This window comes from Mixophyes fleayi, chromosome 12, assembly GCF_038048845.1.
Source record: "Mixophyes fleayi isolate aMixFle1 chromosome 12, aMixFle1.hap1, whole genome shotgun sequence".
Taxonomy (NCBI): domain Eukaryota; kingdom Metazoa; phylum Chordata; class Amphibia; order Anura; family Limnodynastidae; genus Mixophyes; species Mixophyes fleayi.
In genome coordinates, this window is record NC_134413.1 from 81,036,836 (window position 1) to 81,064,335 (window position 27,500).

General features: G+C 46.6%; 2 protein-coding genes across 3 annotated transcripts in view; one reads left to right on the forward strand and one right to left on the reverse strand.

The window, feature by feature from the left end:
- Positions 1–466: 466 nt before the first annotated feature.
- On the forward strand, positions 467–9,570 carry ADAR (adenosine deaminase RNA specific). 2 transcript variants are annotated; one of them, XM_075192773.1, is made up of 15 exons: positions 467–853; positions 1,765–3,210; positions 3,360–3,543; positions 3,997–4,127; positions 4,943–5,078; positions 5,184–5,398; positions 5,507–5,660; positions 5,948–6,119; positions 6,203–6,296; positions 6,587–6,703; positions 6,940–7,073; positions 7,168–7,350; positions 7,489–7,601; positions 7,717–7,841; positions 7,981–9,570. In XM_075192773.1, the coding sequence occupies exons 2-15, from the start codon at positions 1,835–1,837 to the stop codon at positions 8,216–8,218; spliced, it is 3,372 nt and encodes a 1,123-aa protein (XP_075048874.1). In that variant the 5' UTR covers positions 467–853; positions 1,765–1,834; the 3' UTR covers positions 8,219–9,570. The 2 variants fall into 2 exon arrangements, with proteins under 2 accessions (XP_075048874.1, XP_075048875.1); XM_075192774.1 differs by having other exon boundaries at positions 1,940–3,210.
- Positions 9,571–11,491: 1,921 nt separating this feature from the next.
- Positions 11,492–27,500, reverse strand: part of CHRNB2 (cholinergic receptor nicotinic beta 2 subunit) — an 18,300-nt gene continuing 2,291 nt past the window's right edge. Inside the window, exons 2-6 of the mRNA XM_075192232.1 lie at positions 20,751–20,896; positions 20,007–20,051; positions 18,512–18,621; positions 17,175–18,147; positions 11,492–12,652 (exon numbers count right to left, since the gene is read on the reverse strand). Coding sequence (XP_075048333.1) covers positions 12,482–12,652; positions 17,175–18,147; positions 18,512–18,621; positions 20,007–20,051; positions 20,751–20,896 — 1,445 coding nt within the window. The 3' untranslated portion in view covers positions 11,492–12,481. The remainder of the gene's footprint in view (positions 12,653–17,174; positions 18,148–18,511; positions 18,622–20,006; positions 20,052–20,750; positions 20,897–27,500) is intronic.

The following is a 27,500-nucleotide window of genomic DNA, read 5'->3' on the forward strand; positions in this document are numbered from 1 at the left end:
TAAAATGATTATTTATTTGGGATTTAGCGTTTTACTGTTGCTGAAAGCGTACATGCCATTTACATACGTAAGGTTGTATGTGGGTACTGGGTATTTTTTATCTCTTTAATTTTCTTGGTATCTGCTTTCAGTTGTTGCTATAATAGTAAGATGTCCTATTTTCGATGGTGTTTATATGTATCACGTGTGGCGGTATTTTGATTTGATGCAATACGTCCTTGTTTATCCGTATTTATTGCACCTACCTAAAGGATCTAGTAAGAGGACGACATCCCTACAAACGCTCAGTCCCAATATGTGCATCTAGTAATATTATTCTGTGTGTAATATTTGCCACTGTCTCTGCTAATGTTATGCCTAAGTAGGAAGGCTTTTAATACAGTGCTTATTACTCTTTCAGGAGATGATATTAAGAATAAGGGGGGGGATATGTTTGTGCTGTTTGCAAAAAGAGAAATCTCTACATTGTATTAGTATCCGTTGTCTCACTAGTACCAGCAGTGAATCACTGCAACGTCTGTATTGCATGCATCCATGTGTGTATTGCTTCATTCATATCTGCCTGCCGATCCCCCGCCTGGTGATTGGCTGCTGGGTCCCCGTGTCCGCCTCCTCAGCCCGGTATACTAAGCCTGGCTTGTGTGTGGGAGGTGGGAACTTGCAGAGAAAGGAAACTGAAACTTTCACATCCAGGAAACATTCAGAATTTATAGGTTTGCCTGGTCTCTCCGGCCTGCACTCTCTCCCACTCTCCACTCCTGACCACTGCTCAATCTTCCCTCTCCTGAGCTGAAATCTTCTCTTCCTCATGTTACTCCACCCAGGATCCCATTATCCTTTCAGCAGGAGTAAGGTAAGGGTGGTTGTTCAGGCCGGTGCTGGTTGCAGAGGGAAATTCAGCGTATGGGCAATTTAAATATTACTTCTGTTGTTGCTGTAATGTTTACAGTTTAAATTTCTTAGTAGATTAGTGTAGAGAGGCAAAGCTTTGTGATAATGATTTTGTAATTAAATGCAGAATATATGTATCTTACAGAAGGTACTAGACACGACTTTCTTCTTTGTTTTAAACGTAAGCGTATTGTAGACCCCTATCTCCCGGCCATCGCTGACTAGATTGTTTTACGCAAAGCTGAAAATTCAGTTTTGGTTTTTGTTTTTTTTTTAATCTTGGAAGTGAAACCTGGTTCTCAAAGTTTAGTTACACCCAATTCTGCCCCCTCTCTCCTGGCAGAGGTCATGTAGGTAGCTTGTAGTGCTAGACAACACTTTACCAGACAGAACGATGGACCCCAGGGTAGTATCCTTTTTTAAATATGCTTTAAGTAACGCCAGATACGGCATTATAGTGAAGATGGTGGTGTAAATGTGGGCATTTTGAGACAGCATTTTTAGGCTGTGCTCCCCCCCCCCCCCCTTTCTTTCTTTGTTTTTGCCATATCATGCAGGGAAAGCGAAGGCAAATTGGGCATCTTCCGAGTGCTTTGTGGCACGCTGCTTCACAGTAGAGGGATGGGTGGGGGGGGGGTCCAGCTCAAATTCTGCAACCGTCTACTTTACCGTTGTTCACTTTAGTCTTAAATCAGACACGGTGTTGCCAGGGCATCAAGTCTGCCAGCTGCCTCCAGCAACCAAATCAGGATGTTGTGTGGGGTCGGTAGGGAGATTGGTTGTGTGTGGAGGTGCCGTAGTGATCTTATGTGCCATCTCTTGTAGTGCTCGGGCTGTGTACGGTCTGTTTATTCTGTGTTCTCCTCTTGGCAGGGCCATTCATCTGTTGTATGAGTGGAGACCTTCCTACCACTCCCCCGCCATCCCTTTGCACATAATTGCGATGAACAGAGGATCATACCGAGGGCGCAACGCGAATCCAGTGAACAAAAGCCGCAGCTTCACCCAAGTCCCTAACTATCTTTCTCTCGCCCACCCTTTCTCACAGGAACAGCAAGACGTCATTCGAGCACAGAGAGCATTTCTACTAGGCGAACAGTCGGAATTTCCCTTAGTTCAAAACTCGTGGAACACTTGGCACCCACCACCACCACCAAGACACCGCTACAATCAGAGTTATCCCCCACCGCCTCAATCTGTTCCACACCCCACTTCTGGCCACCGATCTAGTCAGAGACCCGATCAGAGCACTTGCAGTCTCTCAGATAGTTTCGAGCGGCTTTCTGTGTCGTGCAATCCTTTTGAAGAAACCATCTTGCGGCACTTCAGGACTCTCCGTGACGCCGAGTTTCACACAGCAAAAGCTTTAGCAAAACGATTACATGTAGAGAAGAAAGTTATCAATCACCATCTGTACAATCTAGAGAAGAAATACGTACTTTATAAAGTGGAAGGCACCCCACCGAAGTGGCGGCGCACGTTTAACAGTCCGAATCATCTACGGAGTCCAGCCGGTGGCAGACCATCACAGCAGGCACCTTCACAGACAGAGGAAGAGGAGTCATCCCAGGACTTAGAGTCTATCTGGTCACCTGAGGTCATGGCAGAAACTAAGGAGAAAGTCTTTGAATACTTGTACCAATCCCCGGAATCCACGCCGACCACCATCAAGAAGAACATAGGCCTCACTAAAATAAGCGAGGTCAATCTGCTCCTCGGCACGTTGGAGAAACAAGGGGATATTTGCCGTCAAGGTACCGCAGCAAAATGGTCCCTCACGGACAAAAAACGAGAGAGAATGTTTATCAAAAAGAGAGCAGCTGAGATACGCGAGGACGAGCAGGAAAAACTCACGGCACAAGACAAGGTTGAGTTTGTCGCAAATGCAGAGAATGGCCAACAGGCGTCGGTGGCCGATGTTAGTACTCCATTGCCCGATGTTAGTACTCCATTGCCCGATGTTAGTACTCCATTGCCCGTCCAGGTACCGGAGGTGATCGATGACAAGGGCACCGAAGAGCCGCCTAGAAAACGGGTGAAAGACATGTCATTTGATGACTACGAGAACGGCAAATGGGCCGTAGACGAGGTCTCTGATGGCTTAAATGCTATGGACGGAAATGACTTCCTGGGGGGCGAAATGGACAACCGGTCCGTGCCACAGTACCACGAACCCGTCAAGGAATGCTCAAGGCTGGAGAAGCTTCAGGCGTGCCAGGCGAAGAATCCGGTGAGTGGCCTTCTGGAGTTCACCCACTTCTGCTCACTTCAGTGCGACTTCGTGCTCCTTGAACAGAGCGGACCGTCCCATGACCCAAGGTAAGTCCTGTCCGCTGTGCCAGTAAGTACGCTTCTTTAAATGAACAGCAATACCGCAGTCATACGCCGTATGGACGGACTATTCGTGTTTTGGTGGGTAGATGACGTGAAGGATTCCTGGTAACCCGTTTGTTCTCTTGGTAAAACAGGTTTAAGATCCAGGCAGTGGTCGACCGCCGGCGGTTTCCGGAGGCCGAAGCTAGCAGCAAGAAAACTGCTAAGAAGGAGGCTGCTGCCCTGGCTCTACGCATCCTGCTGCGAGAGGAACTGGGAGGAACGCAAGACGAGGTCCTGGCAAAGCAGCCCAACGTTGAAGAAATGCAGGAGGAAGTGGTACGGAGGGGGGGGGGGGGGGGAGGTTGGTTAACTACAATTCAGCAGGTCCCGTAAATTACTATTCGTGGAGCTCTCTGCTGGTCACCAATGAGCAGTGGAGGATCAATGACCACCGCCTCCTGATCAGACCAATCAGGAGCTAGCTGCCCCTTCTTAACCAGATCCCGCTCTCCTCCGCTGCTCATACCTCATTGCAGGTGACGGGCGGAAGTCCCTACTGACGGTTAGTAGCAGGTCTCCATTGTGCCAATGTTGGGACTCCCAAAGGAAAAGTCCTCGATGAAGGGGTGACTTGAAACCCTATTAATCAAATAGTATACCATTTATTAATTCGATTGGATAAGATATGTCATTGGATTTAAAATCCTCAGCAGGTGCTTTTTATTTGTTTTTTTTTGTTTTTTTATATAAATTTATAAAGTTTCACTTCTTCCAAATGCTTCCTTGCAGAAGGCCGTGCCTCAGCCGTCTCTAGTTGGGGGTAAAAATCCTATTAGTGTTCTGATGGAGCACAGTCAGAAATCCGGCAACATGTGCGTGTTTCAGCTGGTGTGCCAAGAGGGACCCCCGCACGACCCCAAGTAAGTATCTCGCCCTCTTGATCGGCTCAGCTCCTCGTGCTTCAGATTGTTAGCCTTTTATTGGAGGTGTAGAGATATGTCAGAGGCATCGCTTAGCAGGTCAATCTTCTTAGAATCTTGTCCTGGCTCACGTCATCCAAATATATATCCCGAGAGAGCTCAAAACCCATCGCCTGCGTTTCAGCAAGTTGTGCAAGAGATTTTCCCAGTTGCAGAGGCCTGCATGTCGTTCTTTCAGGAAAATAGCTTTCTTAGTAAAGGCAGGAAATGCGCCTTTCTGTGTTTGTACTCGGCAGCCTTGCACTGCTAGCTTCCCCTAATTACAGTGGGGCTGAATTAATGTACACCTTATCAATAAAGTGCCTCATGGGGAGTGGGTGGGGGGGCTGAATTAATGTACACCTTATCAATAAAGTGCCTCATGGGGAGGGGGGGGGGGCTGCATTCACTGAGCTCTTGGCTCAGACTTGTTTTAAGATAAAATGAGTACAAACCATAGCTACTTCAGTAGCATTCGCACAAGCCCTGCTGCTTCTATAGCTGCTTCTGTTTTGATAAGACTTTGAAAGGGGTAGAGCTATGGTACTTGTTTATCCCATCTTCTCCTGCATTTCCCATGTGTCACACCTCCCATTCAAGGGACAGGGTTCCAGAGGTAATGGCATGCTGTTGGGAGGAGGTAAGTGAGAAACTGGAGGAGCAATTAGCTGGCAGGGATCTGATGTAGAAGAGCAATGAGCTGTTGAGTGGGCTGTTTCATATATGTGCACTCTGTTCATTTTTGATGTTGGTGTTCATAAAATGTAACTCTACAGGTTCACGTACATGGTTAAGATGGGGAACCAGACCTTCCCTCCTGTGGTGGCCAATAGCAAAAAGACTGCCAAGCTGCTGGCTGCCGAGGCCGCGGTGAGGCTGCTTCTTGGGGACAACGCTTTACCGGCGGAGAAGGTGAAAATCCATTTTAATGTTATAATTTCCCCTTTTTTTTTTTGGTTCACGTTGGTAAATATTTTGGGAAGGTGACCCATTTATGTTCTTTTATTCTTGGTTCAGGTTGAATCGGGTTGTGAGTCCAACACCATAGAATTTCCCTCCGTCCCGGAACTCTCAATGGACGATATTAAAACGGCCCAGACGTCCGGCGTCGGAGATTTCATCAAATATCTCAACGCCAACCCCGTCAGCGGCCTCCTGGAGTACTCCCGTGCCAAGGGGTTCGCGGCAGAGTTCAAGATGGTCAACCAGAGCGGCCCGCCGCACGATCCCAAGTAAGTGGCCGCTTTGTGTCCCGCGTTGTCGTTTCTGTATGCTTGTTCTCCGGCTCCCCTCTGCTCCCCAGGCTCCGTCAGACTATCACACTTGTATCTCGCCTGCAGGTTTGTCTTCCAAGCTAAGGTTGGGGGTCGGTGGTTCCCCCCGGTAACTGCATCCAATAAGAAACAGGCAAAGGCCGAGGCAGCGGACGCCGCCCTAAGGGTCCTGATTGGGGAAGGGGAGAAAGCTATCCGAGAGGGGGAGTCCATGACCGAGGTGAGACCCCATGGAAGTGCCAATTTTACATGTGCCGCCTCGTTCCCTGAGTTCTTCTGTAATTTAGCTGGTGAGACATGTAGGATATATCCACCTGAAGCACGTCTGGATGGGGTCATTGTCCGACTAGATCTCGCTGCCTGATTAATGACCGTCTGGCACGCTTACAGCATGTCAACCCACTTTGTCCAAAAAATCCCAGTTTGGTGATCCTGATTGTGCATAGTGTAATAGTAAATAACTTGAGTGTGGAGGGTTACTTACAAAACTCCCAACTTCCCCGGCAGCTCCCGGTCAGCGGTAGTACATTCCACGACCAGATCGCCATGCTCAGCCACCAGAAATTCAACAGTCTCACTGCCAGGATCCAGAACAGCCTCTTGGGGAGGAAAATCCTGGCTGCCATCATCATGAGGCGAAACAGCACCGATCTGGGCTCTGTGGTCAGCATCGGCACCGGTGAGTGTGGCCGTCTGCTCAGCTCGGCTCTCTGGGCAGGGGGACAGGTAGAGAGGATCTCCTCTGACTGTTTTATTTTCCAGGGAATCGCTGTGTGAAGGGCGAGGAGCTGAGCCTACGAGGGGAGACTGTTAACGATTGTCATGCTGAGGTCATAGCAAGAAGAGGATTCATAAGGTGAGTTCATCTTGCACGCCGGGGCTTGGGTTAAATCTCCGGCCGTAGACCGCGTGTAGTCAATCGTTGACCAACGAGACTCGGAAAGGCATGGAAGTGGTGAGCACAGATGGGAGGAGCCAGTCTTGTATAGGAAGAGGGAGGTTATACTGACACTTTATAGATCTATTGGTAGAGTACAGAAAGTGGATGAGGTGTGTGCATAACTGACTGGCTTAAGGGGCTATCTTTAACAGCCGGGAAGCTTTCAAACGCTGTGCAAGTTCTTGTGTGCGTTTGTTTCCCCGCAGGTTCCTGTACCACGAGCTGATGAAGTACAACCCAGACTCCCCACAAGACTGTATATTCGAGGAATCGGAGGACCTGCTGAGGATTCAACCGAACGTGACCTTTCACCTCTACATCAGGTTAGCATTATGGGGCCGACTCTAGGTCCTGTGGTCTAACCCACCAGGTTACGCTGGGCAGAGTGGACTCGTTCATCTCCCTCATAGTATCCGCTAAAACAAATACTCTCTGGTTATAATTAGATGTTGTGAAACTGTTATAGTCTTTCTTATGTATATAATTCAGATCTGGTCGTTTGGTAGAGTAACCTTCGTGTCCGAATGTTCATGATGTACACTCTGGGTTCTTCTTGCAGTACCGCTCCCTGCGGAGATGGGGCGCTGTTTGACAAGTCCTGCAGTGATCAGCCCTGTGTGGTGGGAGACATGAAGCACTATCCTCTCTTTGAGAACCCCAAGCAAGGAAAGCTAAGAACTAAAGTGGAAAACGGTATTTATATACTGGCCCGACCCGGCTATCGGAAGAGAATTGTAGTGTTTTTTGGCCGTTGGTGCTCAGTGTCCCCTCTGTGTGTTCTCCGCAGGGGAAGGCACTATTCCAGTGGAGTCCAGCGATATCGTCCCCACCTGGGACGGGATACAGCACGGGGAAAGGCTCCGCACCATGTCCTGCAGCGATAAGATCCTCCGTTGGAACGTTTTAGGCCTCCAGGGTGCCGTCCTGTCCCACTTCATCGAGCCGGTGTACCTCAACTCTGTCACCCTCGGTATGAAACCAAATGGTCCCGTTAGTTTGTTGTTGGGCTACAGAGGGGGTGTCTCTTGTCTGCCCTACTTCCTGGGGCATATTCCCCAATGGGGCCTGGTGGAGTCTCTCTAACCTCCGATACCTGTGTGCGTTTCAGGCTACCTGTTCAGTAAGGGCCACCTGACGCGAGCCATCTGTTGCCGCATGTCCCGGGACGGGGAGGCGTTCCAACAGAAGTTACCGGACTTGTACATAGTCAATCACCCAGAGGTAAGAGTCCCACTCGTCCCAACTCGTCCGCTCATCTCCTTACTTTGCCTCCGTGCGCCTTGTCTCAGCTGCTCTACCCTGCCCTGGTCACGCCAACCTCCGCTCTTCTCTACAGGTCGGACGGGTCAGCGTCTACGACTCTCATCGGCAGACGGGAAAGACGAAGGAGTCCAGCGTCAACTGGTGCTTGGCCGATGAAGAAGTGGAGGTGCTGGATGGGACAAAGGGGAAAGTGGAAGGGTAAGTGGTCTCCAGCAGCCCTGTCCTGCCTTTCTTCCTGGTTATTAAATTACTTACTCCTCCCATGATCTGTAAACTAGCTTTGTGTCTACCGCCATTATCATATTGACTTGACTTGGAATGGCTTTTGTCTCTTCAGGGGCAAACTGGACGTGTCTCGTGTCGCCAAGCTCCACATGTTTGTCTTGTTCCAAAAACTCTGCACAATGCGCGGGCGCCAGGACCTCCTCCAAAGCTCCTACAGCGACATCAAAGCGGCGGCCACCACTTACAGGGAGGCCAAGGGACTGTTCTTTAAAGCCCTGCAGGAGATGGGTTACGGAAGTTGGATCAGCAAACCCCAAGAAGAGAAGAGCTTCAACCTGGGCGCCATGTAAAAACTTTTCCAAGCATTCGTTATGTTTTGTAATTGAAAATCACCAAGTCTGCACTGAAAGGGGGAAGGGGGGGTAGTTTATCCAAGCGCGATTCTGCCAGCTATCTCCAGAAAACCAGCAGCACGTCACCCTAATCCTCACCGGACGCTGCTCCTTCCCATCGCTCCGCTCCCATTGTCTGGAAATTCTTTTTTGTTTTTGTTGTTTTTAATCTCGTCTATGAATCGCTCGGTCACTTTCACCTACCGAGACTGTGTGAATTTTTTGTTTTGTTTTCTTGTTATTGTTTTTAAATATTGCCGGGACAGCCGGTGACGTTTTCGGTTTTTACCGATTGTTGTGTGCAAAATAAAACGACTGTTTTCTGACCGTATGAGACGGGGCGGTGTATCTTCTCCTTTCCACGTTTTTAGGGCCCACGACAGGACCGCTGTGTCTGTCAGTATTACACCCCTCTGCTGGGGGCTGGGAGAGAGGGGGCAGCCTTTCACTAAGCCACGCATTAAACACGGGTCGACCGTGCCTTTAAAGTCTTTTGCAGGCTGACTCGGTATTCAGGCTATCGATTCGCTGCCTGCCTCGTCCTTTAGTGATGTCACCAGTTTCTGGTCAATTGATAGGTCAAGGCTTTTTATAAAAAATTAAATATGGCTGCCTCCGCAGTGGATGTTCACCCTGCTGAATTTCTGTGAGGCTCGTGGCAGATCCCGTTTGTAGAATGCAATGCAGCATAACCCGATTTTTATTTTAGCGTTGGCAAGAATATTTTTTTATATATAGTTCTTTGCATTCTGAAGTTGTTGTAATTTTAGGTGACCTATTTTGTTTGGCAGCGCACGTCTGACTTCTCCAGCTCTTGTAAATGGCAATTTAAATTTTTTTTTTTCTTTAGAAATCGTAGTCAGACAGTGGCCGGACATTGAGATATTCCAGTTGTGTGTTTTTGTTTTTTGTGTTTTTTTTTTTTTTTTTTTTTTTCATTTTATTCTGGTCATGATTCTTTTTTAAAAACATTCCATATTAAATATCTAGAATTGGATTGTGTCCTTTCTGAACTCTGAAACACTTTTTTTTTTTAACGTCTACAGACCGCTGCTGTAACGGCACCATGCGTATAAATTCTTACCGCAATGGAGTGCATGATTTAATTTAATTATTTTTTTTCTTTTTCTATTACGTTCAGTAGTTCCATGTTGGGTTCTTGATGAACTGGCCCATGGTAAATTTCTACAGTGGTGTAAGACAAACTGCGCTGTGTCTGATCTTTGTAAGATGTCTGCTCTTGAGTAACGAGATATATATTGATATATATTACACGTTAAAAGTGACACAATAAAGAATCTTACATCTGGTTCTGTATGCAGTATTCTTCCTAGGCTCCGATGCTGCTAGTTGACAGTCTGTACAATATCATCGGTCTCCTCTAGCACAATGTTTCTTAACTCCAGTCCTCACGCACCCCCAACAGCTCGTGTTTTCAGGAGGACTGGAGATAAGAAACGCTGCTCTAGCAGGCAGCGCTACACCCTTTTTCACCAGGGACCCCCCCCCCCCCCCCATGATCTGGTACACCAATTAGAGGGTTTCCTGTTAGAGTGCACGTAACATTTGGCAATCAGGGACGAGGATGAGTGGAATACATACAACTTCGGGATTATTAAAAACTAGATGGAATGTCTTTATAGATAGATAGCTATTTTCTATTGAGGGAGGTCATGAGACAGACGGGCAGAGACACAGAGAGAGAGTGCAGAGGCAGGCGGACAGAGAGAGAGAGGAGGGGCAGAGGCAGGCGGACAGAGGAGGGGGGGGGGGCAGAGGCAGGCGGACAGAGAGAGAGAGGGGGCAGAGGCAGGCGGACAGAGAGAGAGAGAGAGAGAGGGGGCAGAGGCAGGCGGACAGAGAGAGAGGGGGGGCAGAGGCAGGCGGACAGAGAGAGAGAGAGGGGGCAGAGGCAGGCGGACAGAGAGAGAGAGGGGGGGCAGAGGCAGGCGGACAGAGAGAGAGAGGGGGGGCAGAGGCAGGCGGACAGAGAGAGGGGGGGGCAGAGGCAGGCGGGGAGAGAGGGGGCAGAGGCAGGAGAGAGAGAGGGCAGAGGCAGGCGGGGAGAGAGGGGGCAGAGGCAGGAGAGAGAGAGGGCAGAGGCAGGCGGGGGGAGAGAGAGAGGGGGCAGAGGCAGGCGGGGGCAGAGAGACACAGAGAAACTTTCAATCCCAAGGGGGAGATTCCATTCAGCGAGATGTGTTTCCGGAACGTCCACGGAGACCAATCTCCGCTCGTATTTTCCCTGCGCCCCATAGATGTGCGCAGAAAAATGATCTACGCTTACAACCTTAATGGCCACCATGTGCGCCGACGGACATTGCCAGCAACTGAATCTTCCCCTTTGTGTTAAAAGTATACTACATTTTGCAAGATGATCCTATTTAAATTAACTGGTGCGAATGGAGAAGACATATTTAGGGAAGTGTCCCCCAGTATACAGTTAGACGCACCGCAGGTTTCTGCCTAAAAGACCTTGCAGATATTTAATTGGACGGGTGCAGTACCTCAATACAACCTGAAGATGGTGCTCTTGTAGCGTTCTATCGGGTAGTCTTCTATGGAGAGTTAGAAGCTTTAAAGAACCACTCAGCCTCAAGGACTTGAAGATATTTTGATCAATATAAACCTCGCAATGACAATAAAAAGTCAAACCTCTCTGGTCAAAGCACGGACACTCGTTACGTATATGTGAATGTTATTACTAGTCCTTTAAGGCAACTTGTGTTTTTTAGATTTAATTTAATTGCAGAGCTCCATGTGAAAGGCTTTGGCACCTTCATCAAAATCAATAGGCTGCAGAAAGCACAGGCTGGTGGTAGACTGGTCCCCGTCAATAACATTTCACTGTCATCTATCCACCACTTCTATTTCGAGCAATGTATAACAGGCAGATCACTGTCATGGATATAGTTAATGTACGGGTGGTTGACTATCTACTTGTCACCAAACCTTACTGCCTACACACTATAATGTCTGAGGCTCATAGCTCCATCTAGCAGCAATTTCAAAGTGATATAAACCTAAAATAGAAAAGAATTCATTATAAACATGCATCATATAGGAGTCCTATAGATGTAAGCTGAGATAATTGACATTGAAGGTGCCTGTCCTCTACCTGAGTGTATGCTACCACCCCTCTCTGTCAAATCACATCATTGCCGTTGGCATCGTATTTTTAAATATGCCCCCTTTTTTTTTTTCTTAAACTTGATAAAATTTGTAAGGATCTTGAATGACCACCCAATTTTATTTTATTTTCGGCTGAGCGTGTACAAATAACCGTTCCTGTGACACGTTTGATACAAACTTCTTTTATGAGAACCTGTAGTGAAGAGTGAACCCCCCCCCCTCCATCCCCGCCAGACCCCCTGAGAGGTTGCGGGAAAGGAGAGAGAGAGAAGCGTAATTCATTAAGGAGCGTGCGCGGACTGTTCTTTCGCAGAGTTGAGTTTCACAAGTCTACTGGCTTAGAAAACAATTTTTTTTTTCTTTGGGGAAAAAACTAATTAAAATAAGATAATTTCTGAGTCCTCTGTCTCCGCACCGATCTCGGTCCTGGTTGTACGTGACACAAGATCAATGACGAACCAAACAGTCGGGAGGTTGTAGTTTAGAGGGGGCTCCAGGGTGACGATGGGCCTAACCTGCAAACAATCCTTGATTTACATGTTCAAATACAATTGACTGGTGTGCAAATAATCTACATCCAAACCTGTGAGGGGAGGGGCACTTTAACGGGGAGGGGTGGGGATTGGGTAGCTGCAGAAACTTAACGGATCTGCGTTTAAGTACAATTCGGTGTGTGGTCACTTTAAATGACGTCACACGGCTCGCCATTAAATGAGGCCTGTGTTCTAGGCTAGACGGGGCGATATTAAATTGTAGAGAGCCATTGGTTTTGGAAACGGGTGATTTATTGCTTGTAATAAGTAGTGATGTCCCCAATTAACATTACCCTCCCCCTAAAACCGGGATCAAATCTCTGCAGCCATCGTCCTCTCTACTCGTGAGCAGAAACTGAACACCGAAAGGTCCGTTTTCAAGGGCTTGGCAGAACACCCTATTGTTGAGTTGGTTCGTCTTGGGGACAATTGGCCCCTCCATCCCGAGCAAAAAAGTTAGCTCCTGTGGTTTTGGCTGGACGGGCATCCGTGTTCCTCTTACAAACGTCCGCGGGTGCCAGTTTGCGGCACGGTGCTTGCACCCCTTCCTCCGGCTTTAGTTGGAGGTGGGAGCGGCGTGGTTCAGCTGTAGTAACGTGTTTGTCGTGTAGTTTTGGAAGAGCGGCTGGAGGAACATGCCGATCGTGCCGAACACGCAGACGAAGACGAAGATCCACAGGAAGAGGCGGTCTATCACCATGGCGACGTACTTCCAGTCCTCGCTTACCTACAACGGAACACAGAGTGTTAATGTTAACTGCAACGTGCAACGGAACACAGAGAGTTTTAATGTTTACCTGCAACGGAACACAGAGAGTGTTACAAATGTAACAGTTATTTCATCACCTTAATCCACCTACACCCTTTCCATTGACTGTGTCTTATAGTTTTTAATAACTAATTACATGGACGTGACATTACAGGGGAAAAAATGCAATAAAAACATTTATCTCTTGGCCCTAAGTGGCTATGCAGGGTTTACCTATAGGTGTTAGGGGTGGAGGAAAGACAAATATGGTTTGGTTTTCTTTTGACCTGTAGGAGGTTAGGACCCGCCGATAAATACAAATAACTGTCACTGTAATGATCCCAGTGTAAATAATCGTTCGCATTTGCATTTAGAAATGGACATTTGCAAAAATTAGATGTAGTGTTCTAATACTGCCTTCTACTGTCCAAAGTTAGTACTGAATTAGAATGCTATCAGTTGTGACTTAAGAAGACTATACAAAGACTGTACTGGAAGGTGAGAAATGGAGGAGTATCGTGCCCCATCGTTCTTTAAACTGCTGCCCGTTCTGTAAGTGGAAACATTCATCAAAGTTGAATTGGGGTCCCCATGCTGATTCAGGATATCAATGTTTGTGTGCCAACCTTTATCGAAGCTAAGTTAACATAATTTTTCTATTACATATATTTGTCATACTTTGTGATAGCATATCATGATGGTAATCTGTATAACCTGCTACAAGCAACATCTAGCACAGTGATAGCCAACGAGATACACTTCAGGGGCTGCATGGGTGGCCCTCTAATCTTCAAAAGGGCCACATGCCTTAATCTTAGTGATAAATGAAAACAATATTTTTAATCCAAGAAAGAGACAGCTATCTGTAATAACAAATCAGCAGGCGTTTTAGACAAATGTTACAAGCTATAACACAGATGTGACAATAATGCTGGAGGGGCTGGGGGCCACAGGTGAAGGCCCGGAGAGCCGGCTGTTGCCCATCACTGCTCTATTAGGTATGACACTAAGATTGTTGATATCAGAAGCAGAAAGACAATCCATACTTCTGAATGGGCTATATTATCTTTGAAGAGAAAATAAATACTACTGAAAGTTCTGGAAACTTGTTATGTTTAATGTTCTGAGAATCAGAAAAGGAAGAAAGTAGATCAATATTACTCAGTTACATCATGTGCTCAGACCTGATCATTAAACATATTCTCACTATGAGGAGCACTGCTAAGACATTTAATAAGAAAGGGAAGAATGCTGGGGGAATTGTAGAGGAAACCTAGGGGATATTTTTAAATATCATTTAATGCCTTTTAGGCAAGTTACTCAAAATCACAGGGAAAACCCCTTTAATGGAAACACAGAAAATCCAAACATTCTGAGTAATAGATTACAGACGGGTAAATAAGAGTCCGCAGTCCACCTCTAGATGGTGCCAGCATCATATTCTGACACCAGTTCCGATTTGTTGTTTCAGGGATCCTAATTTTAGCTGGTCATCCATCCATAAGAAATAAATCTGATCGTGAGATTATGTTGTATTTTACGTCTATTAGCATTGATATGTACTAAAATCTCACCCACACATCATGTCACTGCCCCTGTCACATGCAGCCCTGTCCTCACTAACACATCACTCATCTCCTGATATACTCTGTGCTGCTGGGGGACCCTGCTCCTTCCACTATATAACTCTCAGTCTGTGGCTTCCTGCTGCCTCCATTCCCCTCCTCACATCATGTCACTGCCCCTGTCACATGCAGCCCTGTCCTCACTAACACATCACTCCTCTCCTGATATACTCTGTACTGCTGGAGGACCCTGCTTCTTCCACTATATAACTCATCTCCTGATATACTCTGTGCTGCTGGGGGACCCTGCTCCTTCCACTATATAACTCTCAGTCTGTGGCTTCCTGCTGCCTCCATTCCCCTCCTCACATCATGTCACTGCCCCTGTCACATGCAGCCCTGTCCTCACTAACACATCACTCCTCTCCTGATATACTCTGTACTGCTGGAGGACCATGCTCCTTCCACTATATAACTCATCTCCTGATATACTCTGTGCTGCTGGGGACCCTGCTCCTTCCACTATATAACTCTCAGTCTGTGGCTTCCTGCTGCCTCCATTCCCCTTCTCACATCATGTCACTGCCCCTGTCACATGCAGCCCTGTCCTCACTAACACATCACTCATCTCCTAATATACTCTGTGCTGCTAGGGGACCCTGCTCCTTCCACTATATAACTCTCAGTCTGTGGCTTCCTGCTGCCTCCATTCCCCTCCTCACATCATGTCACTGCCCCTGTCACATGCAGCCCTGTCCTCACTAACACATCACTCCTCTCTTGATATACTCTGTACTGCTGGAGGACCCTGCTCCTTCCACTATATAACTCATCTCCTGATATACTCTGTGCTGCTGGGGACCCTGCTCCTTCCACTATATAACTCTCAGTCTGTGGCTTCCTGCTGCCTCCATTCCCCTTCTCACATCATGTCACTGCCCCTGTCACATGCAGCCCTGTCCTCACTAACACATCACTCATCTCCTGATATACTCTGTGCTGCTGGGGGACCCTGCTCCTTCCACTATATAACTCTCAGTCTGTGGCTTCCTGCTGCCTCCATTCCCCTCCTCACATCATGTCACTGCCCCTGTCACATGCAGCCCTGTCCTCACTAACACATCACTCCTCTCCTGATATACTCTGTACTGCTGGAGGACCCTGCTCCTTCCACTATATAACTCATCTCCTGATATACTCTGTGCTGCTGGGGACCCTGCTCCTTCCACTATATAACTCTCAGTCTGTGGCTTCCTGATGCCTCCATTCCCCTTCTCACATTATGTCACTGCCCCTGTCACATGCAGCCCTGTCCTCACTAACACATCACTCCTCTCCTGATATACTCTGTACTGCTGGAGGACCCTGCTCCTTCCACTATATAACTCATCTCCTGATATACTCTGTGCTGCTGGGGACCCTGCTCCTTCCACTATATAACTCTCAGTCTGTGGCTTCCTGCTGCCTCCATTATCCTCCTCACATCATGTCACTGCCCCTGTCACATGCAGCCCTGTCCTCACTAACACATCACTCCTCTCCTGATATACTCTATGCTGCTGGGGGACCCTACTCCTTCCACTATATAACTCTCAGTCTGTGGCTTCCTGCTGCCTCCATTCCCTTCCTCACATCATGTCACTGCCCCTGTCACATGCAGCCCTGTCCTCACTAACACATCACTCCTCTCCTGATATACTCTATGCTGCTGGGGGACCCTACTCCTTCCACTATATAACTCTCAGTCTGTGGCTTCCTGCTGCCTCCATTCCCTTCCTCACATCATGTCACTGCCCCTGTCACATGCAGCCCTGTCCTCACTAACACATCACTCCTCTCCTGATATACTTTGTACTGCTGGAGGACCCTGCTCCTTCCACTATATAACTCATCTCCTGATATACTCTGTGCTGCTGGGGACCCTGCTCCTTCCACTATATAACTCTCAGTCTGTGGCTTTCTGCTGCCTCCATTCCCCTTCTCACATCATGTCACTGCCCCTGTCACATGCAGCCCTGTCCTCACTAACACATCACTCATCTCCTGATATACTCTGTGCTGCTGGGGACCCTGCTCCTTCCACTATATAACTCTCAGTCTGTGGCTTCCTGCTGCCTCCATTCCCCTTCTCACATCATGTCACTGCCCCTGTCACATGCAGCCCTGTCCTCACTAACACATCACTCATCTCCTGATATACTCTGTGCTGCTGGGGACCCTGCTCCTTCCACTATATAACTCTCAGTCTGTGGCTTTCTGCTGCCTCCATTCCCCTCCTCACATCATGTCACTGCCCCTGTCACATACAGCCCTGTCCTCACTAACACATCACTCATCTCCTGATATACTCTGTGCTGCTGGGGACCCTGCTCCTTTCACTATATAACTCTCAGTCTGTGGCTTCCTGCTTCCTCCATTCCTCTCCTCACATCATGTCACTGCCCCTGTCACATGCAGCCCTGTCCTCACTAACACATCACTCATCTCCTGATATACTCTGTGCTGCTGGGGACCCTGCTCCTTTCACTATATAACTCTCAGTCTGTGGCTTCCTGCTTCCTCCATTCCTCTCCTCACATCATGTCCCTGCCCCTGTCACATGCAGCCCTGTCCTCACTAACACATCACTCATCTCCTGATATACTCTGTGCTGCTGGGGACCCTGCTCCTTTCACTATATAACTCTCAGTCTGTGGCTTCCTGCTGCCTCCATTCCCCTCCTCACATCATGTCACTGCCCCTGTCACATACAGCCCTGTCCTCACTAACACATCACTCATCTCCTGATATACTCTGTGCTGCTGGGGACCCTGCTCCTTCCACTATATAACTCTCAGTCTGTGGTTTCCTCCTACCCTCCTCTCTGCAGTACATATAGTTTAGTTTCCCGATGCTCTGGCAAGTTTGTGTAGCTTATTATATTTGGATTTACTCACGCTCTGGTCGTCATCTTCGCTCTTCATGTGGTCGGCGATGAATCGCACTCCATCCACCGCCTCCTCTAGACCACAGAGGCACTGTCGTACCTTCCCCTGTCTGTCCCGGAAACCGTTCACCCCCTCTGGTAACTCGGGGAGCTGCCCCCCGAATTTTTTCACGGTGGCTTGGTTCACGTAGCAGGTGCAAGATTTGGCGCTATCTCGGAGAAAGAAGCTTCCCGTAGCCCTCTCCTGGCTCTGCCTCTGCTGGCGCAGCCGTTGACGGGCACAGTTCTGCCGTGGCTGCTTCATAAAGAGGAAAGTGGGCAGTTTGTCCAGAAACACCACTTTCACCCACGGGGGCATGGTGTGCGTGGTGGGGGAGCGGTGATGTACATTTAACACGCATACGCTGGTCACAATGGAGAAAGTCACAAGCACCATAGTGAACATCAGGTATTTGCCCACCAGTGGCACATCGAGAGACGTGGGTGGTACAATCTTGGATATCAGAAGCAAGAAGACGGTTAGCGCCAAGAGTACCGAAATGCAGAGCGTCATCTTCTCCCCACAGTCGGAGGGTAGGTAGAAGACAAGGATAGCCAGTGATGTAATGAGGATACACGGGATTATGAGATTGATGGTGTAGAAGAGAGGCTTGCGTCGAATGATGAAGTCGTAGGTGATGTCTACATAGGTCGGGTCCTCTGGATTCTCATTTCTCCTCCCCGGAAGAGCGATAATATCCCATTCTCCGCTGGGCGTGAAGTCATCCAAGCTAGCCACGTCGCTCTTCAGCACGAGATCGATCTCAGTTCGGTCGTAGGTCCACGAGCGGAACTTCATGGTACAGTTCTGCTGGTCGAAGGGGAAGTGCTTGACCTCGATTTTACAGGCGCTCTTGTAGATGGCCGGGGGTAGCCAGAAGATGCTCCCGTCATGGGAGACGACGGCATTGGAGTAGAAGGACACCTCGTACATTCCATCGGCACTGAGAAGAGAGAGGGTTTGATTAGTCCAACAGACCCTGGTCCCAGATAGCTGAGAAATTAATCAAAATGGTTTCGTAGTATTACTGAAATATATTCCAAAATGTATAAATTCTGATTCGTTATAGAAGAAAGGAATAAGTCTGTACATATTGAAGAGGAGATCATATCATATGATACAATTAAAACATGGTTCTAGCAGACAGGACATGATGAATATCACCAGAACGTCCCAACTGAGGTACTTCACTCACAACCAATAACTCCACCGCATAAGGAATGAATGTAAAATAAACAGACCCATCCATTATATTTTTACAGAGTTCCCTCTCGGTTACATTATCATCGGAAGGAAGGCGTCCTTACTTGTTGTAGAGTACGACGTCCGGCAACCAGACATGTTTAGACGGTAGCCTCACTTTCTTCATGTTGTCAAACTCGGCCGGGTCCCAGGTTAGTCTGTAATCTTCCCATTCCTGGAAGGAAGACGAGACAGCCGGTAACTTTATACACTATACTATGATCTGGCATCTTCTGGTACGTACAGTGCCTTAAAGTGCAATTAACCCTCCCTACACACATTAATGCTCCAGAGCGAGCCTGGGAATCACTGAAGAATTAGCAGGGGCGCCGAGGAAGGGGGGTACAAATTACTGTTGGCCCCAGTCTGCGCTGAAGGCGTCTGATTTATTTTTGGTTATATTTTTTTTTTTTTTCCTCTAGCGGGGATTGGGGAAGGCCTTGAGTCGGTCTACATTCTACATTCTCCCTGCATTGTGTAGTGTCACAAGGATGCTCTCTGTATTGTGTGGCGGTCACAAGGATGCTCTTTGTATTGTGTGGCAGTCACAAGGATGCTTTGTATTGTGTGGCAGTCACAAGGATGCTCTCTGTATTGTGTGGCAGTCACAAGGATGCTCTCTGTATTGTGTGGTGGTCACAAGGATGCTCTTTGTATTGTGTGGCAGTCACAAGGATGCTCTTTGTATTGTGTGGCAGTCACAAGGATGCTCTTTGCATTGTGTAGTGTCACAAGGATGTTCTCCATATTGTCTGTCGGTCTCAAGAATGCTCTATGTATTGTGTGGTGGTCACTAGGATGCTGTTTGTATCACCCACATTAGACAAACCACACCCGTACGGTGACTTAGCGCTTCTCTAAAGAGGAACAGACACACCCCAGAATGACGTGACCACTTCACCTTCGGAGGCAAACTCTGTCTTAAGCAAATGTGGAGAGGGGACCCAAAGAATCTGCTGTAATGGGGGCCCGAAATTCCTCTTGGCGGCCACTCAGATTACAGCTGGAGGTGAGCAGAATGTGTGGACCCAGAATCTAACCTATGTTCTAAGTAAATATTACACTCAATACAGCTCATATTACTTATAAACAAAAATATCATAGTCACAATCCCGCACCCACTTGGATACTACGTCCCCGGCTGTGCGCACGTCACAGCGCCCATGGCATTGGCTCAATGTGTGGGATTAAATTACAGCTCTAGTTATACTTTAATATCTGCTCAGTGCAAGAGTTACGTTGTCATGGAAACAGCTTTACTCTCACTGTTTTACTGCTCAGCCACAGGACCGCCCACACCGTCATGTAGACCGTCAGTCCGGTGTAAAAGTACTGACCATCATCAGGGTAACACTAGACACCCCTAATATTAGTTCTACATTTATATCAATTGCATTTTTTTTTAAAGGTGTCCTAATTAGAGGAATTGTATAATCAAAATGAATTATTGATAGGACATAGCTTCTGAAAGGCTGGATAAGGAGGATTGAGATAAATGTCATTGGCCGTTGATGCCAGGGGGAGATTGAGGACGGAACTCTATACACATTTGAGAGTTACCTGAGTCAGCCAGACATTTGTAGTCATTATCTGTTCCCGTTCATGCTGAAAGGGAAGCAGAAAAATCCTGGTTAAATATTACACATCATGACGAAATCAGTACATCTAACCTTATTCTTAGCAATTTGCCCAGTCACAGGCATAGGCAAACCGTTGGGGATTTCCTAGTGCCTGGAAACCCCCCTCCAAGCCTGGGGCACTGTATAATTGAGGTGGCTGGACCCTGCCCCCGCTTCACACGACTTGGCTTGAACAGTAGTGCATGCAGCATTGCCCATGTATATTATGGGGATAGGGAGAGTTGGAGAGCAGCCAAGCACTGTCTAAAATTAAAGCCACACCCCCATGAATAATGGTCACGCCCACTGGTGGCGTGGTGTGGAAACCTCCCTCTACAAATCCTGCGTTCGCCCCTGACAGGGTAGAGGGCGTTCCGTCTAATTCAGAGATTCAATTACGCAATATGTACGTTCCAATGCAAATGAACTTTTCCTGGTTTGATGGTTGAAAAGTTTTCTTAGTTACATGCTAGAGATTTATTCCTGAAACACTCTTCTTTTTTACATTATAATCTGTCTCTTCCCTCCACTAACCTAGTAGCCTCCCCTACGGTACTCCCAATGGTATTCCAATTAGAGGGAGGAGAGAGATTCAGTTGGAATTCTAGTAGTTTAAAAAGAAAGAGCTCATAGCCTCTGGCTAGACTAATGAGAAACATCCAAATACCACCCACTTCACACTTACCACACTGATCAGCTGTGCCAAGGAGACCATGAGCTGGACGGTCACCTGTTCTGACCCGTTGGTAGCCGGACGGATGAGCTTGTTGTAGCGGGATGGGTCTAGCAGGAACTCCACCAGGCGCTCCTCTGTATCGGTGCCCAGGCTTCCTGTAATGGCGGGATTGGGGTGTTTAGATTGCACTAAACTTGTCCACGCTGATATCTGATTGGCTGCTATGCGTTACATACATCCGTTACTCATAATTATAATATACACTGGGTTTATATCAGGATCATTTTCCCTTTTAAAGCACAAGCACTCAGAAGCAGCTTGTCCAATTACCCTCCCAACATCTCACAGTGGCACAGAGGAATATTTATGGTTCCAATATAAAATTCTTCTACTAACCTACAAGGCCATCAACAAAGCTGCACCGACATACATCTCCTCTCTTGTCTCATAATATCTCCCAACCCGGCAACTCCGTTCTGCACAAGATCTGCGTCTCTCATCCACTCTCATCACATCCTCCCATACCCGGTTACAGGACTTTTTTCGGGCTGCACCCACTCTATGGAATTCTCTCCCTCGCACAATAAGACTCTCCTCTGGTCTACAAACTTTCAAGCGTTCTCTGAAAACCCACCTCTTCAGACAAGCTTATAATATTCCTCAACCACCCTCTTAACCTCACTATATTACCTATTACCACCCGTTACGCAATTTCACACAAGACAACGACCCCCCGTCCAACATTGTTGTGTTACAGGATCATTTAGCCTATGAGTCACTTTTACTTTTGCAGTCTGGCTGGGCCAAAATGCAAAATGTAGACTTAACCTCATGATTGCCCCATAGATTGTAAGCTTGCGAGCAGGGCCTTCTCACCTCTTTGTCTGTTTTACCCAGTTTGTTTATTAGTTTACTATGTTTGTCCCCAATTGTAAAGCGCTACAGAATATGTTGGTGCTGTATAAATAAATAAATGATGATGATGATGATGGTTACAGAATAATACAGAACAGACACTCGCTGACCTCAGCAGATTTTATATTAGCTGACCGCACCCAGATACAGGAGCCATAACCATCGGTGCCAATAAATTATCACCATTTCCAGGAAAACGTTGTGGAACGACAGATCTAAGCACCGGAACTGTGGTGCTGTTTTGTTGAGTATATATATATATATATATATATATATATATATATATATATATATATATATATATATATATATTGCAAAGCCCAGACATTTTATACAATGCCTACACTGAAAGTATGATTAATAGGAATTGGTTTGGGAATACTAAACTAGTTCCCATGCTCAACTCCAAGCTAAATATCCAATTAAAGAAAAAACATGTAAAAGAAAAATATAGGTTATACTTAACCCCAAAGTTATATTTGGTGATAATCATTACACCCACTAACAGAAGTTACCTACCTGACATTTCTATTTCTGTTGACGTGACCATAAATCCCACCCCACAAGCTCGCTGCCTCGGTGTGATCCGAAACTCACAACTATCCTTCTTTCCCCACGTCTACTCTATATCTACATCATGTTACATACATCTAAGAAACATCTAAGAAACATTTCCAGACCACGCACATATCTCACACAAGACACTTAAGAAGCTTTAATTAAATCCTTCATTATCTCCCACATTGACTATTTCGATTCCCTCCTGATTGGTCTCCTCCTAACCAGACTCTCTCGCCTACAATCTATTTTGCACGCAGCAGCCAGAGGAATATTCTTCGCTGAGTGTTCTTCTACTGCTGATCTGTCAGTCCCTATATTATTATTATTATTATCTTTTTCTTATAAAGGCACCACAAGAGGTCCACAGCGCCGTACATGCAATAAAAATGATATATTATGATAGTCATTAAAACAAATTATCTGTTTTCGATTTTTTCAAAAATGTACCGATATCTAGTAATGGTTTTATTGCACCCAAATAATGTGGCTATTACAGACTGAGCTGACACCTCTCCTCCTCAATGCTGAGTAATCCCCCCCAGGGGGTCTCACAGGAAGGACGCTGACACCTTCTCCTCACACTTTCTGAGTAAACAGAGCATAAATCTTTGCGGTTTTCCCAGGAAGCTCCTAATGGTCCCTCAGAGATTTGCAGATGACGGTGTCAGCCCCTCGGTGCCAGCCCAAGGTCTGACCATCCTGGATTATGTCCAGTCTGCCTCCCCCCTGCTATTGTACAACTACAAGTCCCAGCATGCCGGAGAGCAAGGTTACCCAAGTCCGGTTTACATTTTAACTTTTTATATCAAGCTACGCTTCCCGATAAATCAAGATTTTTCTACCAAAGTTCAACCCAGGTCACCAAAAACTTGTGACTGTGCGCAAATAGCGCAGAACAAAAGATGGCCGCCATATTGGATTCGGACTGACCAGTACGCGCACCTGTCGTTTACACGGAGAAACGCGCCTTGACAAGTTTTTAGCATTAGGTTCAGGTTTTCCATTAGGGTTCGGTGACGGTTTGGGCAACACAATGGCACAGTGGTTAGTGTTGCTGTGTCACAACGCTGAGGACATGAGTAGTGGATAAGTGGAATAGCCTCCCATCAGAGGTGGTAGAGGCTAATACAGAAGAGTGATTTAGACATGCTTGGGATAGACATAAGGACTCCTTACAAAGAATAAAGGATCAAATAAGGTTTGCGGTTACCATAGGTTAAAAAATGGGCAGACTAGATGGGCCAAGTGGTTCTTATCTGCCGTCAAATTCTATATTTAATAATTGAGCGAGCCTGACTCCATTACACTAATCTATCTGTCTCTCTCTCTCTCTCTCTCTGTGTATATTAGGGAATTTAGACTGTAAGCTCCAATGGGGCAGGGACTGATGTGAGTGAGTTCTCTGTACAGCGCTGCGGAATTAGTGGCGCTATGTAAATAAATGGTGATGATGATGTTTGATGGCACCTCGCTTCTAACTGAATCTCCCCCCGTGAAGTGAGCTCTAATATACTGCCTCCTTATAATAAAACAAGCAAGCTCTTTAGACTGGGGGGATGGGTGAATTCTTTAACCATATTTGCTATTTTCAATGCGAATGTATTTTATTGCTCATTCATTTGAATGTTTTACCGTGTGTGGGCTCCGGCCTACGTCTTGTGACTGCTCTCCCTTCCAATCACTTTTTATTTCCGAACTCATTGTTGTGTACAGAATAAAGTTCTATAAGATATATGTTATAGCCGTAGTGTGAATCGTGAACACACACCGTGTTGTGTATCTCTCCGTCATTAGTGATGAATGAGGCCTCTCTGGTTCGCTCTCTCCTCTGCTAGAGACTACACGCAATGTATAGATCCGTGAGGACCGCTGGGATTTGCATGGTGTCTGAAATATTTATGTTCCCTTAAACAGATCAATGTTGACTTACACCAGAGTCATATTGCGGCACTCGGGGAACTAACCACGGAATCCAGTTACAAAGACCCAGCGATATTATATTATATATGTCCAACATCTTCTAGACCATACATAAACTATAATCTATAATACAGGCCAATTAGACAAATGATTTTGTGATATCAGAGTGCGGTAAAGTCATGTTTTCAATTTGTCCTTGTATCAAACATGATATTGGAGCTTACTCAGCTTTCCCCAGGCTCTCTAGAAGATATTCTATACCAGAGCTGTACAAGGTGTGGGTTGGGGGGACCCAGAATCAGTTTTTGGGGTCCTCTGATTGGCAGATAATATTGGGAACCGACTCCTTTGGGTTCTGAAAATATGGAACACTGACACAGGCCTTCCAACAATTAGGGTCTATAAACCGGGTCACAACGTTTCCTCTTTGAAAGAGGGCGTGTCTGCATCAAATCAGAGGCGTGGTTAGATCACAGTGGGCGTGGTCACTCCCCGAGGTCATGCCCAACGCTGCTGAAGCGTTGGATCAGCCTCAACCCCTCTTCTAAAAACACTCTAGAATCGCCACGCACACCCATCCACTTTGCCGATGTACCCCACTCATGGAACGGTCCCCTTCAGTGGGGAATCCCAGGCGAAAAAAAAAGGTTGAGGACCACTATAAACCATTGCGCACGGCTATGCTGTAACCCAACCATCAAGCCAACCTCCCAGAATTCTAGGGGTGGGAAATAAAAAAATATGGATGAGAAGAGACCAAGCCCTACTTCAGCCTTATTAGATCTCATCAGCGCAAGGACAAGCAAGACTAAGAACCATGATTAGGGACAGTTTATGAAAACGTGGGGTCAGATGATTGTCTGTATCTGAAGATTACTCTGTCAAGCTTGTAAAAGGACATAATAAATTGCGATTTTATCCACCACTCGGGACCTCCTGCTCTTGGCTGAACGTGCGTAAATGAATTACATTACATTGTTTACATTATTGGCTTATGGTTTCTATATTGATTGAAGATGTGGAGTAACCACTAAACATAACATTACACTTTACATTTTCACCTTATCGGAGGGGTGAGGGGGAGTTAGACTTTCTGCATAGGGAAAATCTCCCCCATTAACAAAACCTTATCTGAAATATCTTTATAAAGGTGGAGGTGTTGATAATCGAGGCTTTTAAGCAAAGTTCAATGATAGCGAGGTTTAAATCCCCTGTAACGCGCTGCTTAGAGGTGGTGACATAGTATTTAATCCACAAATACATCCGAATAAGTCTAGGTACACACTATACTGTTTTCATCCGATTATCGGGCCAATCAGACCATAAACGACTGATTGGTCCGATATCACATTAGTGTCTACCCTGGAATTATTATCGTTCCAAAGCACGTGACATCGCTGGTCGATATTTTCAACACTGAACTGAAAATCTCGTTCAACGATGGAACAACGTCGTTCCAATTCTGCAGTGTGTATGTCTACTCAACGAAGGCGGGAATGAAGATTATTATTTGTTCATAAGAGTTGTTCTATTTACACTCCTTCACTCTCATTATTAGTAAGACATAATCGAGGCTGGACTGTGCAGTCGTTCAGGACTACCTCCCACCTCGAGGAATCGGGAAAGGACCGTAGGCCTGACCCATGGGGGAATGACCAACGCTTTTGGAGAAACATTTGAAATGAATGAAAAAGATGGTTGTAAAGGGGTAGTGGGTGGACTTTGAACAATAACTTCACTCTTTCCACCTTGTGCATTTCCTGTTGAACCCCCACTCCTGCATAAGTAGTCACGGACTAATTTTAGGGAGGGGGGGGGCTTCAAACACTGTATATTAATGTGAACATCTATGAATGCACAAAATGGATACCTAGGCATATTTACACTAATAGAAATCCTCAACGCTTTTGCACAAATAATCTCTACTGTGTATAGGCGGCTGGAATACTCAGGTGCTGGGGGGTCATCTGATCCCCAGACCGGTCCTCTAGTGGGCCCACCCCCCCCAGGCTAAAATTTGCCAACCAGCCCCTGTGCACACTACAGCAATGTCCGACAATGATGATCCAACAAAATGTCCCATCAGGTGTTGAAAATAAAATTAGAAAAGCAAATATTAGCCTAGGGGCTATTCACACGAATGCACCGCCTGGCTAATGAGGTGGGAAAAGTCACCCAGTGGAAATCAAAATGCACAATCTCTTGAGAGACACGCATGCCATGAAACGTGTCCACCTGCAGTGGTGTGCTTCAGTTTTAGCCCCGTCGTCTTGTCGCATTGGTGCACGACTCCTGCGTGGAGGCTTCTGCCGTGACTGAGCCCTGAGCCCACCCTGTCACATGACACCGTGACACAGGCCCGGCGTCAAGCAGTGACACGCCACTGCCCGCGTGAGTGTCCTACAGACGGATAATGCACATGATACGTAGAGTCTATAAATTATACACGGCCTCCTGTTTCTCTTCTGCAAGGCTGAGCTGAGCCACCGTGACAGAGCAAGAGAAAACCTAGGTTTTAAAGCGATTATGGAAGGCCAAATAAATTTCCTGGGAGCATCTCCCTGCTAATTCCTCCAGTCTCCGGCAGTACGAATGGCCCCCTTTCTCTCCCGGCTGCTGCGTGATCATTACTCTCCCTGGCATTCAATTACACCATTAGTTGCATCCTCTCAACCTGCTGTCAGTTAGCCGTCACGTTTTGCTGGTGATCACTGGTGTTGTTAATGGAATCGGCATTTGAGACATACAGCTCCTGTGTGTCTGGTGTAATTGTACAATTAGTGTGTGTTAAATGACAGTTAGCGACCTCACATAAACACAATGCTACTGGCAGCAGAATTCCCCTCGTGTAAGCTTGCACTAAACTCGGTGCTGCAAGATTTAATAAGGGAAAAGGTGCTTTATGTTAATTAATATTAATATTTTTATACACTTTTTCTGTATTCAATTTGTTTCAAACCTATCCACTTGTGAGCTGGAGATTGCAGCTGACACGTATTAATTCAGCGTGAAAAGATGCTAGTCCGAGCCCTCACACCCCCTTCCGTTCCCAGCAGTAGAATTTGACAGGCAGCCGGGATTGCTGATCAATTTTGGCTTTGCGAAACAGCGTTCCGGCAAACTGTAAATTGGTTAACCCTTAGGGCTGCCGGGAAGCCTGTTACGTTTATATTTTCGACCATTAAAGAAGCAGACAAAAATGCTTCTAAATAATCTTATTATCAATATCAGGGCTGGTATCAGCATTTCTATTTTTGTTAGAATCCTAAGCTTCTAGAGTGAGGACTAATTATTTTTTGAGGCCGTCCACTTTTTGAGCCTCTTTTTAGTTTTGCACAAAACAAACAGATGTTTAGACCGCTT

Excerpts from the sequence above, each read along its gene's own strand:
- ADAR (XM_075192773.1), top strand. The coding sequence starts at position 1,835 with ATGAACAGAGGATCATACCGAGGGCGCAACGCGAATCCAGTGAACAAA. Across the intron at positions 5,661-5,947 it reads AGGGGGAGTCCATGACCGAG|CTCCCGGTCAGCGGTAGTAC; the intron begins GTGAGACCCCAT and ends CTTCCCCGGCAG. Across the intron at positions 7,602-7,716 it reads ACATAGTCAATCACCCAGAG|GTCGGACGGGTCAGCGTCTA; the intron begins GTAAGAGTCCCA and ends TCTTCTCTACAG.